This window comes from Panthera onca, chromosome F2 (genome assembly GCF_046562875.1).
Source record: "Panthera onca isolate mPanOnc1 chromosome F2, mPanOnc1 haplotype 2, whole genome shotgun sequence".
Classification (NCBI taxonomy): domain Eukaryota; kingdom Metazoa; phylum Chordata; class Mammalia; order Carnivora; family Felidae; genus Panthera; species Panthera onca.
Window position 1 is genome coordinate 12499775 of NC_138356.1, and position 18425 is coordinate 12518199.

At 45.1% G+C, this 18425-nt stretch overlaps 1 protein-coding gene across 4 annotated transcripts in view; it reads left to right on the forward strand.

Annotated features, from left to right (window-relative positions):
• The window catches only part of CHD7 (chromodomain helicase DNA binding protein 7), a 190814-nt gene extending 173014 nt beyond the window's left edge, over positions 1-17800 (forward strand). For 3 of the 4 annotated variants that reach the window (XM_078441927.2, XM_078441929.2, XM_078441928.2), the window contains exons 25-38: positions 120-223; positions 1590-1719; positions 2110-2182; positions 2340-2397; positions 3076-3304; positions 3557-3765; positions 3891-4562; positions 5480-5640; positions 8353-8580; positions 8796-9239; positions 12648-12869; positions 14076-14216; positions 14409-14513; positions 15792-17800. In XM_078441927.2, the coding sequence (XP_078298053.2) occupies positions 120-223; positions 1590-1719; positions 2110-2182; positions 2340-2397; positions 3076-3304; positions 3557-3765; positions 3891-4562; positions 5480-5640; positions 8353-8580; positions 8796-9239; positions 12648-12869; positions 14076-14216; positions 14409-14513; positions 15792-16727 (3712 nt within the window). In that variant the 3' untranslated portion in view covers positions 16728-17800. The remainder of the gene's footprint in view (positions 1-119; positions 224-1589; positions 1720-2109; positions 2183-2339; positions 2398-3075; positions 3305-3556; positions 3766-3890; positions 4563-5479; positions 5641-8352; positions 8581-8795; positions 9240-12647; positions 12870-14075; positions 14217-14408; positions 14514-15791) is intronic. The other variant, XM_078441930.2, reaches the window with a different exon arrangement.
• The last annotated feature ends 625 nt before the right edge of the window (positions 17801-18425 follow it).

The window sequence follows — 18425 nt, forward strand, 5'->3', positions numbered from 1 at the left end:
CCCAGATGCTTGTTGTGGGAAGGGGGCGTGGGAGCCCGTGTACCGTGTTTGTGGGTACCCGGGATCCTTTTTTAATCTTACGTGTGTTGCGAACATTATGTGAACGGTTGTCTTTATAGTGAGGCTGATGTGTGGATCCCTGAACCCTTCCATGCAGAAGTCCCCGCAGATTGGTGGGATAAGGAAGCAGATAAGTCCCTCCTAATTGGAGTGTTCAAACACGGTAAGTGAAGTTTCTGTCCGACCACGTCTGGACTGTGTGGCTTTGTCGGTAGAGCTCTTCGCGTGCTCTTTTCCCAAGTCATAACATTAATGAGGATAGTTCCAAAGGACTCTTGGCTTCTTCCGTTTTCCTCTACTAAAAATCTAATACGAACTGTAAATATCAGATGCTGTTTTTGAGTGTTTGTTGAGTCTTTGAGAAGAAAACATTTCTTTCTTGGCTGTAAATAAAACCCAAACCATATTTGTTTTAATAATAGCCAAGTCGTCCTCTAGCTCTCCCTAAACTTTGCTTCGAAGCATGGCTCCCCTTGCTCAGCTCTGCCAACCCGTGTCAAAGTGGACGGTGGGCTTAACCTCTGCTATTAATCTGTACAAGTGCCTCCTGGGCTTTGTTCCAAGCAATATTTCACAAATGTCAGTGCCGAGAACTCACGGCTCCCCTGAGTGGGATGCAGCCTTGTTAACTTTGAAAGGCTGGGGGATGCAGAACTGGCATGATATATACAGCGAGCGATTCCTGATTATAATCCCAATTCTCTGGGGGTCACGGAGGTATTCTCAGCAGCCCAGCCTGACTAAAGGGGAGAATGATGGCTTATAAAACCTTTCATGATTACAGTTTGGCTTGCGGCTCTACAGCAGTTAGGAGCGGTGTGTTGTATGTAGTACACATCCTAATTGAATTGTGCTGTTCTGCCTACGTACTGCAGCCGCGTTTTGTGAGCTCGGCCTAAAAATCATTTTCCCGCAGTGCACTGTTGGGATCTGCCATTTTCCATCTAGTCAACTCGGGCAGTCAAAAAGCAAATTGCAGTTTGAAAACCATGGAGGGAACAGTGTCGTCTTACTGACATGCATCATCCTAAACCTAATAAGACAGGTTCGCTGGCCTTACGTAGACAGGGGTTTTCAGCCAGCGGTGCGAGTTCCTGCAGGACTGAAGCCGCTCACAGGAGGACGGGGCGGACGCAGAGTACCCTGCGGAGGTCATGAAGGAGCATTATGAAGCCTTTTAAATGTCAAGCAAAATTAGATCTTGGGGAAAATGGGGTCAAAATTCTTCCCAGGCATCTCGCAGTTCTTTTGAACCTGTTTTTCTGGTAGTGTTTGTGGTCATTCGGCTAAGATCCCTGAAATGAAACTCGGCCCCCCCCCCCACCCCCCGCCGTGCCCCGCCCCACCCCGCCCCACATCTGGCCTGCAGTGAGCGTCCTATGGAATGCTTCCCTAAAACAAGGTTCCTAAGTGATCGTCTCAGCTGACGGATGAACTTGGTATACCGGGGCAGTGCTGTGATTTTTGTCAGTGATGGCCCTCTTGCTGTTTCTGTGCATGTCCTCTCTGGGCCGGTGGTTATGGCACAGGCTACGAGAAGTACAATTCCATGCGAGCTGACCCCGCACTGTGCTTCCTGGAACGAGTCGGGATGCCCGATGCCAAGGCCATAGCTGCCGAGCAAAGAGGAACAGACATGCTAGCAGATGGCGGTGACGGGTAAGAAGGACATTTAAAAATTTTAATAAACTTTATGTCAGTGTCACATCTATTGGCAGTGTTCAGTTCTTATACCGCGCTAGGCACTGCGTTGCGTCTGATTTGAACTTCCGTGACGTTTACCAGGAGAGTCTGTTTATATGTCATAACGATTATTTAAACACAATGTATTATCTGGATAATCTGAAACATGCTTGTTTTTTCCAAATGATGACACTTCCCCGCCCCAGCCCCTTCCCCCATGACCGCACGATTCAAACCCTGATGGGGTCGCCTTTGATGTCAAATCCAGAATTAAAATTGGCGCTGGGCAGGCTAGTAGTCTTTTGAGAGCTCCTCAGTCTGTTGCTTATCTGTACGATTTAAACGTTTTTTACAATTTTGATACAGGGGAGAATTTGATAGAGAAGATGAAGACCCGGAATATAAACCAACCAGGACTCCATTCAAGGATGAAATAGACGTAAGGACTTGAGTATATTGACTTTTACGGCACCAGTAAAATATTATATGCCCATATACGACTTGTTAAACTTTATAGATGGTGGCCTTCTCCTTAAAAGATAAAGCAAAGTGAAACCCCAAATTGAAACGATTCTGTTTCTTGCTTTGCTTTCAAGGAATTTGCAAATTCTCCTCCAGAAGATAAGGAAGAATCCATGGAGATCCGCTCCACAGGTAAGGCTCCGCAGAAGCCCGCAGAGCAGAGCAAACTATGCCGTGAGGCATCGCTCACGTGTCTGCCCTCGGCTTCTTCGTGAGTGTCGTTTCTTCTACGCCGACTCGTCCCTTTGTGAGTCATTTTAATTCTTGTTTATTTTTCATAACATTGAATTTCGTTGATGAAATAACTATTTTTTGGATTAAGGTAATTTACATGTATTTATTTACCGGTCAGCGGAAACATTTCAGCATCTTTGGAAATCTGTCTCTTGGGAGTAGGGAGGGCATTTGCTAGGTGTCTGAAATAGTGCAAGTTTGTAGAATACTGACCTTCCCTCTAACGTAAAATAATCGGCGAGCAATCATGTGATTAGCTCTTACGTTCAAGATTGGTATGCCAAGTACATTACAGGAAAACATCCTCATATTGTCGTTCGTGGCATAAAGTATGTTTCTTTACGTAAAACTGATGAGTAAACATGCTCCCCCCCCCACCAAGGAGTTAAAAAAGAAGCAGTTTGTAAGTTTCATACCAATATTATCCTTTATTTATATTTTAAAAATGAGAGCACGAAGATGCCCTTTCCCACACTGTCATCTGAATGTTAATGAGTCATCTTGTTTTGATGGAAAATCCTGTGTATTGCGAGATTGCAGCTACACATTTCAAAAATATTTTTTCCACTTCCCCAGGCAAGCACAGCGAGAGTAATGCTGAGTTAGGCCAACTTTACTGGCCCAACACCTCGACCCTGACCACCCGTCTGCGCCGGCTCATTACCGCCTATCAGCGCAGCTATAAAAGGCAACAAATGAGGCAAGAGGCTCTAATGAAGACTGACCGGCGGAGACGGCGGCCTCGGGAGGAAGTGAGAGCACTAGAAGCGGAAAGGGAAGCTATAATATCTGAGAAACGGCAAAAGTGAGTTTCTGCAGGGTTTTACTGAGCTCCTGGTATGTGCCTCTCTTCTCTGCCCTTCTCAGCCGGCAAGAGGCGAGAATCACGTCCCAGATAATGATCAAAGAAAGTCTCAGTACATCAAAGCTGTCTGTCTGTCTCTCGCCCCCAGAATAAGTACCATACATTAAGTTTAGGGGACAAGGGGAAAAGAATTAATAAACTTTAAGCCTGTTTACTCAAGTACAGTTTAAGCTAATGTCTTCTTGCTCATAGGTGGACAAGAAGAGAAGAGGCTGATTTTTACCGTGTGGTATCTACTTTTGGAGTTATTTTTGACCCCATGAAACAGCAGTTTGACTGGAACCAATTTCGAGCCTTTGCCAGACTTGACAAAAAGTCTGACGAGAGTTTGGAGAAATACTTCAGTTGTTTTGTGGCCATGTGTAGGCGAGTGTGTCGAATGCCCACTAAGCCAGATGATGGTAGGTTCTTCTTGTAACGAAAGTTCTATGGTAAAAGGCCGAATAAAGTGAAAAATAGAGAGTGAACAATTGAAAGCGTACTCAGGTTTTTTTTCCAAGTGAATACAATTGTTTTCATGTTACAGAACCACCTGACCTCTCCTCCATGATTGAGCCAATCACAGAAGAGCGTGCCTCTAGAACTCTCTACCGCATCGAACTCCTGCGGAAAATACGCGAGCAGGTTCTTCATCACCCTCAGCTGGGAGAGAGGCTGAAGCTCTGCCAGCCGAGTTTGGATTTGCCAGAGTGGTGGGAATGTGGGAGGCATGACCGGGACTTGCTGGTCGGCGCTGCTAAACACGGGGTCAGCCGGACGGACTATCACATCCTCAACGACCCCGAGTTATCTTTCTTGGATGCGCACAAAAACTTTGCCCAGAACCGAGGGGCAGGTAACCTGTCCTCCCTGACTCCACTGGCCCTTGGATTTGGCCAGACTCCTGCCGTCCTCCCGTCTGCTCACGCCCAGGAAGAGAAGGCTGCGGGACAAAGCGAGGGCAAAGCGGAGGAGTCTGGTGGCGTGACCATCCAAGAGAAACCCGAGGGGAAGGAGGAGGAAGAAGAGACCGACGGCCGGGAGAAGGACAGTAAGCAGGGCTGTGAGGCCGAGGCGAGCTCTGTGAAAAGTGACCTGAAAGGGATGGAGGTCGGTGCCGACACAGGGCCCAAGTCTATTTCAGAAAAAGGTTCTGAAGAGGACGAAGAAGAAAAGCTGGAGGATGATGATAAGTCAGAAGAGTCTTCCCAGCCTGAAGGTAATGCCTCGCCATTCGGTCCTCTCTCCCGGCCCCAGCGGGGCGGCCGTGACAGGCCATGGTTTCCTGTCACGTGACAAGGGCTCTTGTTTACATTTTCAGGGTAACTTGTGTACATGTTCCTCTGGACGGGTGGTGTGAGGTTATGCTTAGGCGTACGTTTTGCTCCGATGTGGCGTGGAAACACGGTATTTCGAGCAACTTCAACGCCCAGAAGGGTGTTACGGGCACGTAACAATTTCCAGATTAAGAGGAGGGGTCAGCTTGATGGTAGTGGTATCAGAAGAATTCCAGATGACTTTAATTTGGACAGATACACGTGAAGGACAAGGGTCATTCACTGAATAAATACTGGTGATTATTTTAAAACAAATGATGCTTAATTTTAGTTTTAAATCAGAAGTAAAGGGTAGAAGTAGAATCTGAAAATAACCAGTGTTCTTTGTGAGTCTCAGTGTGGTTGCTGTTCCCAACACAAAGGAAAACTAAATAAAGCATCCTGTCGTACTGTCCCTCTGGAGCTGGGGCTTGGTGCTCTGGTGGGTTGTTAGCCTCCCTCCTGTGGGCAGGGCTGTGGGGCGGGGGGGCGGGGGACCACATTGCATGGAGAGGCTCTTGAGTCAGAGACCTGGTTGTCATTCCACCTCCTCCGAGATGCACGGGCACAGTGTCAGATAACTAGTGACGTCACCTCCCTAAGCCTGTCTGCTTCTTCATCCATAAAATGAGGAGAACACCATCTGCATGAAGGGCCCGTTAGCAGCTTTAACAACACAATTGTAAGATGCCTAATACCATAAAGTAGGTACTCAATAAAATGGAGCCGAGTGGTATTCAAATCTTTCACCCTGTCCTCTCTAAACTTCTTTTCCAGTGATACTGTGGTCGTGAGTAATGCACACTAACTCATTTCTTAGCAGGAGCTGTCTCTAGAGGGAAGAATTTCGATGAAGAAAGCAATGCCTCCATGAGCACCGCTAGGGATGAAACCCGAGATGGGTTCTACATGGAGGATGGAGACCCTTCAGTAGCTCAGCTCCTTCATGAAAGAACATTTGCCTTCTCATTTTGGCCTAAGGTTGGTGGGGGTTTTGGGGTTTTTGTTTTGTGGGCCAAAAAAGTGTGGGGGGTACGGGAAATCATTCTAGTTTGATTTTTCAAGTGAGCGTAAGGTCAACTTTGACACAGGGTATGAGGACTGTAGATTTTTCTCATGTTTTAAAGTCTGTGTGGTACTTTTGTAACAGGATAGGAGAGGTGACATGAAAGGAAGGTAAAAAGAACTCTTCATATGGATCTTTGGCTCCTTGAGGTGTTTTAGGCTGGCGATCACATTGTGCAGTATGGTCTATGGCTTGTTGTTTCCACAGACTCACCCTGTAGCAAAATGAAATGTGTCCAGGTCTTTCTCTTTCCTTCCTTTCTTCCTTTTTTTAAATTTTTTTATTTTTTATTGTGGTAAAAACTACACAACATGAAATTTATGATCTTAACCAATTTTATTTATTTTTTATTTAAAAAAAAATTTTTTTTTTAACGTTTATTTATTTTTGAGACAGAGAGAGACAGAGCATGAACAGGGGAGGGGCAGAGAGAGGGAGACACAGAATCCGAAACAGGCTCCAGGCTCTGAGCTGTCAGCACAGAGCCTGATGCGGGGCTCGAACTCACGGACCGCGAGATCATGACCTGAGCCGAAGGCGGACGCCCAACCAACTGAGCCACCCAGGCGCCCCTGATCTTAACCAATTTTAAACGTACACTTCGGTAGTTCTAAGTATATTCACATCACCATAAGATCTCCAGCGTGTTATCTTGCATGACTGAAACTTTATACCCACTAAACAGCTCCCTCTCTCCTCTCCCCCCAGCCTCTGGCAACCACTACTCTCCTCTCTGTTTCTGTGGATTGACTGCTTTAGATACCTTGTCATAGGAATGGAATCACGCAGTAGTCACCCTTTCGTGGCTTGCTTATTGCACTTCTTGTCATCTGATGCTCAAGGTTTATCCACGTGGCAGCATGTGACAGGATTTCCTTCCTTTTTAAGGCTGAATAATATTCCATTGTGTGTACATATCACATCTTCCTCTCTTCATCTGTCCTTGGGACATTTGGGTTCCGTCCCCTTCTTCGCTTATTATAGTGCTCCTGTGAACACGAGTATGCGAATATCTGTTTGAGAACCGGCTTTCAGTTCCTTTGGGAATATACTCAGAAGTGGGATTGCTGGGTCACGTGGTAATTCTATTTTTAATTGTTCTGAGGAGCCTCCATACTGTTTTCTGTAGCAGTCACACCATTTGCCATCCCGCCAACAATGCACAAGGGAAAAATATGTGGACATTTAAAAAATGTGGGTTTTAATTTTTTTTAAATCTGAAACAGAACTTTCAGAGTTAAGACACCTTCATAGGTTTGGAAACTCAGCCCGGGAGAGGGTGGGCTATTGACCCATTTGCTCCAAACAATTATGAGGTAATTCCAAATGTAGTTATCTGCAACCAAAAGCAAAATGGAAATTACTTTTTTGGCTAACTAGCATAATTTATGATAAATCCCTATGTAATTTGGGTCTGTTTCTTTGGGGTGGGGACATAATCATTCTAATCACCGTAACAGGGCTGTCTGGTTTAAAACAAACAACACAAAAACAGCCTCAGTTGACTCATCCCCAGGCTGGTCTTCCACAGTGTCAGCTATGTGAGAAACAATGTGAAATTTTTAGGGGAAGAGTATACTATCAAAGACATTTTTTTTTCTCTGTATTCTCTGTTATGCTGATCTCCCTTATTGAGTATAGAAGAGTTTCCCAGATCAGTAAAAAGTCTGTCGTGGCAGACACTTTTAATCTATGGAAACTGGGCCTAAGAGCTGTAATAAGAAATTTTTAATGTACACGCTTCAATGAAATTTGAAGTGATAATAGGTGGGGAATGCAAATTGACATTCATTAGGTGTTCCTAGGTTGGGGCCCATTTTGTAATGCTGAACTTTATTAATAGTGACGCTAATGATGTCCCACTTCCTGGGACACATTTCGATCCAGCCTGTGGATCTGAAGCACCAGAACATCCAGAAGCTAAATGCAGGCTTCCATTGTTGTCTGCTGGTGTTCACCAACAATTCTTTAAACTTGAACAGAAGTTACTCTGGAAATATGGGGGATATTTTAGAGATGGTTACATAATGTTTTCTCATTTGTGTGATCCGGTGTTGATAGTTGAAAAATACTAGGTTTTCTATGTTGGGGCTATCTTAGGCCCTCCCACCACAGCAAAGTAGTTTTTGTGGATTTTGTTTATTTACTCACTTGTTTTTCGTTTTCTTTTACTTTTTGCCCACTGGTTGAGTTGTTGTTTGTTTTTTTTTTTAATTTTATTTTATTTTTTAAGTTTATTTCTTTATTTTGAGAGAGAGAGAACAAGCAGAGGAGGGGCAGAGAGAGGGGGAGGGAGAGAATCCCAAGCAGGTTCCACTGTCAGCACAGAGCCCGATGTGGGGCTCCAACTCACGAACCGTGAGATCATGACCTGAGCCAAAATCAAGAGTTGGACACTTCACTGACCGAACCACCCAGGCGTGTCCTGCCCCCCTCCCCACCCCCCCGGGATTGCCTTTGAACACGCAACCTTCTGATCTGGAGTCAGACACGCTACCGTTGCGCCACGAGGCCTCCCCATGCCTTTGAAACCTTTTATGCTCTTTAGCATCTTGATGGAAATATTTATCTAGTGATTTTCACCCCGTCTTTGTTGCAATTTTGTGTGACTTTTCTTCTCCCTCCAGGACCGAGTAATGATAAACCGATTAGACAACATCTGTGAAGCCGTGCTGAAAGGCAAATGGCCAGTAAATAGGCGCCAGATGTTTGATTTCCAGGGCCTCATCCCTGGTTACACGCCACCCACCATGGACAGTCCCCTGCAGAAGAGGAGCTTTGCCGAGCTCTCCATGGTCGGCCAAGCTAGCATTAGTGGGAGCGAGGACCTCACGACTTCTCCTCAGTTGTCAAAGGTGAGTTTGTTTTGCTGTTTAGAGGTGAGTCTTTGCTCAGTTTGGAAGCTCGTGTCTCACTGGTCCTCCTCAGAGTCAAGATGGCTGCCGTTTCCTCAGCTCTTTTTCAGCAGTTATGCATGTTTAGTTCCTGAAGCTTCTTGTTCTTTTTTCTGAAAGCCAGCCCGTTAGCAGATACAGTTTTGGCTCACTGTCGTGTTGTAATTTTTCAATAGGAAGACGCCCTAAACCTCTCTGTCCCTCGCCAGCGGAGGAGGAGGAGGAGAAAAATTGAAATTGAGGCCGAGAGAGCGGCCAAGCGGCGAAACCTCATGGAAATGGTTGCTCAGCTGAGGGAGTCTCAAGTGGTCTCAGAAAACGGACAAGAAAAAGTTGTAGATTTATCAAAGGCCTCAAGAGAGGCAGCAAGCTCTACCTCAAATTTTTCGTCTCTTACTTCAAAGTTTATCTTGCCTAACGTCTCGACACCGGTGTCCGATGCCTTTAAGACTCAAATGGAGCTGCTCCAGGCAGGCCTGTCACGCACACCCACGAGGCATCTGCTTAACGGCTCCCTGGTGGATGGAGAGCCTCCCATGAAGAGGAGGCGGGGAAGGAGGAAAAATGTGGAGGGTCTTGATCTGCTTTTCATGAGCCACAAACGGACGTCATTGAGTGCAGTAAGTTAAGGAGCTCACTTCCATTGTGTGTGCCCACGGTGGCAGCCAGAGTCCCTGCCATTCTGACGACACTGGCCTGTGCTCCTCTCAGGGATGTGGTATTAAAGCTGGCTTCTTCCACTAAAGAAATAGGATCACAGTGAACACTCGTGGTTCTGGGCTGAAAAATTGTGTCGGGCATTGATACAGATCACTCGGCCTGAACCAAATGTAGCTTGAGGATTTATTCCTCCCAAGATCCTGATATATTGATTACTCTCGGAAGACTAGCCCAAAACAAAAACACGTTCTTCTGAGCCTATAATTGTTATCTCTGAATTCCTGAGGCGGAAAGAGCTTCTGCTCTTAAAAATCTTGTTGTTTGGGGTTCTGACATTTATTAGATTAGTATAAATGTTGAGTTTCAGACTGGAGATTTGTGTTCATATACAGAGCTAGTGATGGCAAATTCTCCTATCTTTGTAACTGCAGCTGTTTTTAAAATCTCAATCGAAAAAAAAAATGCGTTCTAGTTTAGGTTTGTATGAAATGTATGTGCCAATGGATTTTGACATTTTCAACTCAAAGGAAATGAGGACAGTGGGACCAAAATAACCCCTTCCCTAATCTTCAGTCACCCCGCTTACAAATGCACTGCCTGGGCAGTGACGAGGGTTTTACCCCAAAGAACCCAATTTCATGTAGTCCATTTTTAAAAGGACGAATTGGTACCAGGCATCTTAAGCCTTATCGATTTGGAACCCGGATCAGCACAGGGACACTGGAGCTGGTTTGTGAACGAGGAGCCAGCACTCCAGGAGAGACTCTTTCCCTGGGCAGGTGGGACACAGTTTGGGAAACACTGGAATTTGAAACAGGGAGGAGGGGGACGTTTCTTTCAACAGCTCTTACTTTTTCCAACCCTATTCTTATTTGGTCATTTTTTATTTCTTAAATTTTTTTTTTAAATGTTTTTATTTATTTTTGAGACAGGGAGAGACAGAGCATGAGCAGGAGAGGGGCAGAGAGAGAGGGGGAGACACAGAATCTGAAACAGCCTCGAGGCTCTGAGCTGTCGGCACAGAGCCCGACGCGGGGCTCAAACTTACGGACTGTGAGATCATGACCTGAGCTGAGGTCGGACGTCCAACCGACTGAGCCACCCAGGCGCCCCGCTATTTCTTAAATCTCAAGAAAGCCAAATAACTTAAAAGGGCAGTAAAAGGAGAGGTTGAGTTAAAGGTTAGAAATGACAAAATAGCATTCACTGGGATTTGCCCTCTGGTGGGGTCTGACTGAAACAGAAGCTTCTGGGTGATTAGAAGTTAATTTCAAAATTCGTCACCATGTACCAATCATAATAACGGTCATTTCTGTTGAGCATATGATTACTTTTAGAATCTTATAAAAATATACCTTGTAATCGATCAACTGTGACTGGTTATTCCCTAAGTTCAAATGCCGTTTCTAGGTGTGTGGTCCCCAAAGTGTACCACTAGTGATTAGCCTCCCTACTCGAAACCACCCTAACACTTGGATAGATTTTGTTCCCTGAAAATCCTTTCTCCATAAGCATCAACATATTGGTGAGTTTCTGCATCTCACACCTCTATTTATTCACTACTGTATTTAATATTTGAATCGTAGCACATATTCGTCTGTGGTCCAGGCATCAGGAATTAACAGTGTGAACCAGGTGCTATTTCCTATTGTAACTATGTACTCTGTGTTAAACTTCAGGCTGACTTTATGCATTTTACATATTTTCAGTCATCCCTAAGAACTTATTGATGTCTTTCCTTTTTCTAAAGTCACATAAGCAACCCAGCTCAAAATTCCTAAGAGATGTTAGAGAATGTATTTTTAAATTTTTGTTTCTTTTACTGTCAAATGTTAGAATTTAGGGGTTACGTATTTGGTATTGTGCAAAGTTATGTGCATACACATAAAATACAAGGAAAATGCTGATTGAGCTATAAATAAATGGAATAGTAAAGAGGTATAAAGGTCAGCAATGTTACTTATATGGAAGAAGACAAGTCCTAAAATCTTTCATTGTGTATGTCCTCAAACTGGAGAGCATTTTGCGTTGCCACGAAAAGTAAGGATATAGTCATCCTACATGCAACAACATGGTAGAAGTTGTCTCTGTGTGCACTCCCTGCCCCCTGCCCGCCCCCCCCCCCCCACCAAAGTACAATGCAAAGAATAAGTGCTAAACAAGTGCTTGCACTGGAAAACTCACAGTGTTTAAGATGAGTGACTGATAAATAATATTGCATCCTAGCTGTGAGGCATGCCTGGGGTACTTTGTGAGCCCAAAGGAAGAATGGGAATGGAAGGAGAAGGATACGGGGAGAAACAGATGAGGAAGTTTCCTTAGACGTGGTCATGCTTTGGTTAAGTTTTGAAGATTGTGTAGGTGTTGGTCATTTGAAAAGAGCTTACAGGGAGAACATGTGCAAAGGCACTGAGGCTAGAGACAGCCTTCCATGTTTGGTAAACTGAAAGTCATCGGCAGCAGGGGAATTCGATGAGGAGGTGAAGTTCGACAGAAGTGAGCTTGGATACAAGGTAGGATATAAATCGGGGAGGGCCTTGGCTGCCATGCTAAAGAACTTGGATTTTATCCTGAAGGTGATGGGGAATTCAGTTACCAAATAGTTTAAATAGTTTAACTAGTTCCTAGTTAAACTAGGAAGAGTGCATTTTAGAAAATCGACTGCAGTACAGCAGTGTGGAAGTCTGAGTAAAGAAGAGCGGAACTAGAATCAGGGAGACCATTTAGGAATATCACAGTAATTTGGGGTGGGGGTGGGCAGTGATGAAGAACTGAGCCCAAGTAGAAGCAGCAGGAATAGACAGTGGGCCGTCAGAAAAGTTGTCTAGAGGTTGGAGTAATAGTGCGGGGACCACCGGTTGGACAGTGGTAGAGAACAGGCTTCCAGTTGGACGTGATATTGTCAGTGTTGCCTCACACACCTGCTGCAAAATATTGTCCTACCAATAAAATTGTCCGGTTCAGAGAGTGCCAAAAAGCTATGCACGAGATGGCTGCTGGATTCCTTCGATTATAATTTCTTCAGTGATGTTACCCCGAGATCCCCGAGAGAGATTGAGAGGCTACCTTTCATGCGTGTCAAGCTCAGACTACACTGCCCGTGCCCTAGTGGCTTAAGATCTCAAACATGGAGCATTGGTGGGCTGTGGATTTCCCCCCTAATTACTTAATTCTGTAGTGTGGGGAGTGATATTAAAGTTTCATCTTCTCATTTGAGAGCTGTTCCAAAACTGACAGTGTTTCAGGTAACTTTTTTCCCTTTTTCGTCAAAGAGCCATTATGCTAGGATAGCATTTTCTTGGGATAAGACATTTATTTCTGGAATCTCTCATCCTATGAGAATTCAGACCACTGTCACCTTTCTGCAGGAGGATGCTGAGGTGACCAAAGCTTTCGAAGAAGACATAGAGACCCCACCTACAAGAAACATTCCTTCTCCTGGACAGCTGGACCCAGACACGCGGATCCCCGTGATAAATCTTGAAGACGGGACTAGGCTGGTGGGGGAGGACGCTCCTAAAAATAAGGACTTAGTTGAATGGCTGAAGCTGCATCCTACTTACACTGTTGATATGCCAAGTTATGTACCAGTAAGTATCGCAGAGTTTAGTTGGGAGGAGTCCCGTGAGGGTAGCCCTCACGATTCCCCGGTAGAACACAGAAATTCTTGGTCTTTCTGCCTCATCTCGAACATTCCCCAGTTTCTGTCACTGTGTGTTTTACATTAGAAAAACTGGCTTCGAGTCAGGAAGGAAAGCTCGTAGTTACTTGAAGATGCCCATCATGCAGTCCCTTACTTCCTCCTTCCACCAAATAGACATGATTTCTTCAGTTATTCTTTACACGGCCTGGTTTTCAGGTGGTCTCATTAGAGGGATGACACTCACGAATGCACTTTAATTGGTTCAGACCAGGTCTGACGAGCACAGAGTACTACGAAGCTGTTACTTGCAGAAATTTGACTAGCTAACAACAGCCCAAGACTTTATTAGCTTCTCTTTCGAACAACTAACACTTAATGCCTTCCCTTAAACATTAAACAGTATCTCCAGATGATTTGTCACATAAACTGCTTGTAAGCTGGCAGCACAACAAATCTTTTACTTCCTATGTACTTAGTGACTGGTTTTTTAAAAAAAAACCTTAAGTGTAGGATTTCACATTTTATTTCGTTGAGTTCAGCTCGAGTTGAGTCCTTGCCATTCAGAAGGCCCCCTCCTGCACGGGGCCTTTTATCCCCGGGTTGCTCCTGTCCATGTACAGTTTGTATCATAGACATGAGGTCATCTCTGTGTTCATCCACGTCACTGGGTAGAAATTAGTAAGGGTTCTTGAGAAAGTTTCCTTTAAAGATACTGTGACTTAGTTAAACATTTGAAGAAAAGGCTTTATGTGGGGTTACTGATAAACAAAAGGAAAAGCAGATTCTCAGCTTACGTGTACAAAGAGAAAAATAGTTTGTTTTTTTTTTTTTAAAGAAAATTTTAGTTTCTGATAACTAAAACGATGCCCAAACCTTCCATGGTAATTGAAAATGGCATGACTGGGGGCACTTGGCTGGCTCGGTAGGTAGCGTGTGCAACTCTTGATCTCCAGGTCGTGAGTTTGAGCCCCACATTGGGCATAGAGATTACTTTAAAAAAAAAAAAAAGAAAGAAAGAGAGAAAGAAAGAAAGAAAGAAAGAAAGAAAGAAAGAAAGAAAGAAAATGGCTTCACTATTCTGTCATTTATGCAGGAAAGAGTAAGTACTAAATACAATATACTAAATACGTATTTGGGGGCTTTTTTTTTGCAGAAGAATGCGGATGTGCTGTTTTCCTCATTTCAGAAACCGAAACAGAAACGACATAGATGTCGAAACCCTAATAAATTGGATATAAACACTTTGACAGGAGAAGAAAGGGTGCCTGTTGTCAATAAACGAAATGGAAAGAAGGTGAACGTTTGGGAAAGGGAAATGATCTCCCTGTGTGATCTCTTATCCCAGAAAGCAGCATTTTATCCTTTTTAAGGAAAAACAATCCTGGTTTCTTCTAGAATATCTGTATAGGATACGTGCGTGTATACCGGGGAAGGGGGGCGGGGGATGTACGCGCTTTTAGATCAATTTCCAAATGCCTCTCCCCAGATGGGTGGAGCTATGGCACCTCCGATGAAGGACCTGCCCAGGTGGCTGGAAGAGAACCCTGAATTTGCAGTCGCTCCAGACTGGACTGAGATAGTGAAGCAGTCTGTAAGTACGAACTGGGCACTTCCATCAGGAAAGGGGTTTATGCAAAACTGTTGTCCTGGGCTTTTCTTTATTTTCCGTTGACCATTAATTATTCAATTATAACTTATTCTTCACTTAAAAGACATAATAAATCATCGTTTTTCCTCTTGGTATATCATTAATCCAAAGTGGAAGAACTTGACAGCTCTGATTTACAAGGACGGTAGAGGAACACGCATTCACGGTCTTGGAGGTAGACTCACTACGGGCACAATGCCCCAGGTAAAACCCGGTTATTAACAGCTCACCTGTAGGATGGAATTGGCGGTGGTTGAGGTCACTAAGGTTAACTGGGAATTTTGATTTTAAAAGAAAGAATGCAACTTCGCCTAAAATTTTTTTCCACTTCCGTTTCTTCCAAAAATATTAATTTGTTAATGTCTGGATTTCTTTTTGTTTACTTGTTTCAAGTATGCACTACAATTTCGTATTTTTCTTTTGACCTACGGTTCCAGCAGTCTTAGCACATGTATAATTTCTTGAAGAACCACCACCATAATCAGAATACAGACAGTGCCCTCATCTCCCCCCACCCCAAGTTCTCTTGTAGTCTCCCCTCCCTCTCCCCCTAGTCCACGGCCGCTGCTGGTCTGCGCTCCATCCCGGGTTTTGTCTTTTTGAGGATGCCCTGTAAGCAGAGGCATAAATTATGTAACGTTTTTAAGAGGACTTTATATTGAGATCTATCCAAGTGGTTGCAGGTGTCAGAGGTTTGTTCCTTTTTACTGCTGAGCACTCCTCCGGTACAGGTACGTGCCCCTGTGTGCGGTTGTCCATCACCCATGGAGGGACATCTGGGTTGTTTCCAGACTTGGGCAGATATGAGTGCAGCTGCTATAAACCTTTGTGTACAGGTTTTGGGGTGAACACAATTTTTGTTTCTCCACGGTAGACGCTAAAACGTAATTGTAGTTAAATGTTCCAGACTTTCCAACTTCATTTTGATGTGTTGTTTCTCGAGATAGTTACGGACGGTGACAGCCTGACCTTCACCTCACCGGTAGAGTAGCCTTTAACCATTTTTCTGCAGTTCGCCATAATTCCGTGAGTTAACGTAGTGCCAACAGATAGACTTTCTTCTTTCGTTAAGTTTCACCATTGAGCTTTTAGGAGGGAAATGACTGCTTGTGTATCTCCACTCAGTGTCGATTTTCAGCGCATCACAAAGGCCCACCCTGAAATTTAAGTTTTCGCCAGCGACGTTTATAGCCACTGTTTGCCTGTCCCCGTTTGCTTCAGGGTTTTGTTCCCGAGTCGATGTTTGACCGCCTTCTCACCGGCCCCGTGGTGCGGGGGGAAGGAGCGAGCAGGAGAGGACGAAGGCCCAAGAGCGAGATCGCCAGGGCGGCCGCGGCGGCCGCGGCGGCCTCCACTTCCGGAATCAACCCCCTGTTGGTGAACAGCCTGTTTGCCGGGATGGACCTCACGAGCCTTCAGAACCTCCAGAACCTCCAGTCTCTCCAGCTCGCGGGGCTCATGGGCTTCCCACCAGGACTGGCGACGGCGGCCGCCGCCGCCGGAGGCGACGCCAAGAACCCTGCGGCCGTGCTGCCCCTGATGCTGCCGGGCATGGCGGGCCTGCCCAACGTGTTCGGACTGGGCGGGCTGCTGAACAACCCGCTCTCCGCTGCTGCCGGCAACGCCGCCGCCGCCGCCGCCGCCGCCGCTGCTCCCGGGCAGGGAGAGCCGGAGGACGGCGCCCCGAAAGCGGAAGAGAAAGGCAACGAGAACGAAGACGAGAACAAAGACTCCGAGAAAAGCACAGATGCTGTTTCGGCTACTGACTCTGCGAATGGATCTGTTGGTGCTGCTACTGCCCCGGCCGGATTGCCCTCCAACCCGCTCGCCTTCAACCCTTTCCTCCTGTCCACCGTGGCGCCAGGCCTCTTCTACCCGTCCATGTTTCTACCTCCGGGACTGGGGGGATTGACACTGCCTGGGTTCCCCGCGTTAGCAGGACTCCAGAACGCCGTGGGCTCCAGCGAAGAGAAGGCCCCCGACAAGGCCGAGGGGGGCGCCTTCCAGGAAGAGGAGAACCTGGACGGCAGCGACGCCGAGGAGAACCCGGAAAAGACCGCGGGGTCCTCCGTCTTCGAAGACGAAGGAGCACAGGGTGAAGAGCTGGACTCGCTCGATGGGGGGGATGAACTAGAACACCACGAAAATGATGAATAACCAGTACCAGTTCCAGTTCAAGTGTTTAAAACTTTTGACAAGTGGTAGTCCTACTGTTTACACTCACAGTTAATGTTCATACCTAGTTTTATAAGCTGTTCTGTAACATAGTGTAGCAAAAAAGAAAAAGAAAAAAAAAAAAGTCCAAGTCATGTTATACAGGTGTGTCAAAAGGTATCTTGGTCATTAAGTATTGTGCAGTGCATTATTTATTATCCCTAGGAGAGATGAAATTTGAGAGGTGATCATGTCTTTTTAAGGAAACTTACATAATGCTCTGCTTCTTCTTTTTTTTTTTTTTTTTCCTTTTGGTACCATTGGTATTATAATAAAGAGCAATTTGTAACTGAGTGGCACTAATGGAAGGAAGTGCTGCTCAAAGGAAGTATGAAGTTATATATTTAATTTTTTAATTTTAATTTTTTTGCTGTGAAGGTCAAGATGAAATTTACCATACATATCATACTTGCTCATTTGTTTCCCTTTTGACCGTATGGGGGTTCCCACACTTGCGCATCCACACACATCCATACACTCTGACAATCTCCACGTTAGTGTGAACGTCTCTGTCCCGAGGCGCAGCAATAATAAGGCAGCTGTTGAATGTGAAGGGTCCCTTTGGAAATTAACCTACTGGGAGGGTTCTTGCCAGACAGAACTACAGTTCCATTGTCTCGTGGTCTTGTAATGCACTGGTATAAACAAAATAAATAGATAAATAAAGAGTGAGAGAAGAGAGAATCAGGTACCTTTTTTAAATTAAAGGACTTTGTTACTTTAGCCACAAAGCTAAAACAGCATTACCTCAGCTCTAAACTAGCCTTGAAGTTTACAGACATGACTTTGTAAATGTATTGTTTTTCTTTGTTGTGATGTCCTTTTATTTTTTTCTTTGAAAACTGCTATCATGTAAGATAAAATGTAAATTGCTGCCAACTGTAGTAATGATGCTTTTAATAAAAGTGACCCATGATATGCAGAGATGTAATTAGAGAATGTAGTATGTAGGGGAACTGGTGTTCACTCTATTTTTTGTATTCGCAATAGATGCAAATACAGCATTCTGGCCTTTGTACGGTTTCTTGCTATATCCTCTTATCCTAGATTAGCTGTTAGTAATATGCTAAACTGATTGTCTTCAGACTAGACAGGACGAAAAACCTTAAATTACCTTCGCGTAATTCCACTCCAGATATCTCCGCAGAACCACAGACAAAAACCTCCTATTACTCCCTCAAAAGGGCATCTGAGACTGAGAATACTTTAAAATGTGTGCAGCGTCTGATAATGTGGTACACTAAAGAACAAAAGGGCAAAAGAAAAATGAGGCTTTAATAGGCAGAATATCTAGGTCATTTATCCTTGGTTAATGGGTAGGAAAACACAATGCCGGAGTGTCAGCAAGGGACACAAAGGCGCTCTGGTGTCCTGCGGGCCGGTGCTTGATGCCAGAAACGGTGTGGAAAACCCATGTGGGATTAAAAGAGGCCCGCTTAAGCCACCGCGTGCGCACGCGTGCAGTCTCGGGAGCTGCCGATCTGTGCCCTCCTTCGTGACCTTTGCTATTTGAGGTTAAACGTAATTTGAGAGCCACTGTTTTCACCTTTCATGTCACCTGACCGAACACAAAGCTCCATTTCCATGCAGCTAGAGAGGAGAGGGAAGGACGTGGATGAGCCGGTCTGCGTTGCCGCCCTC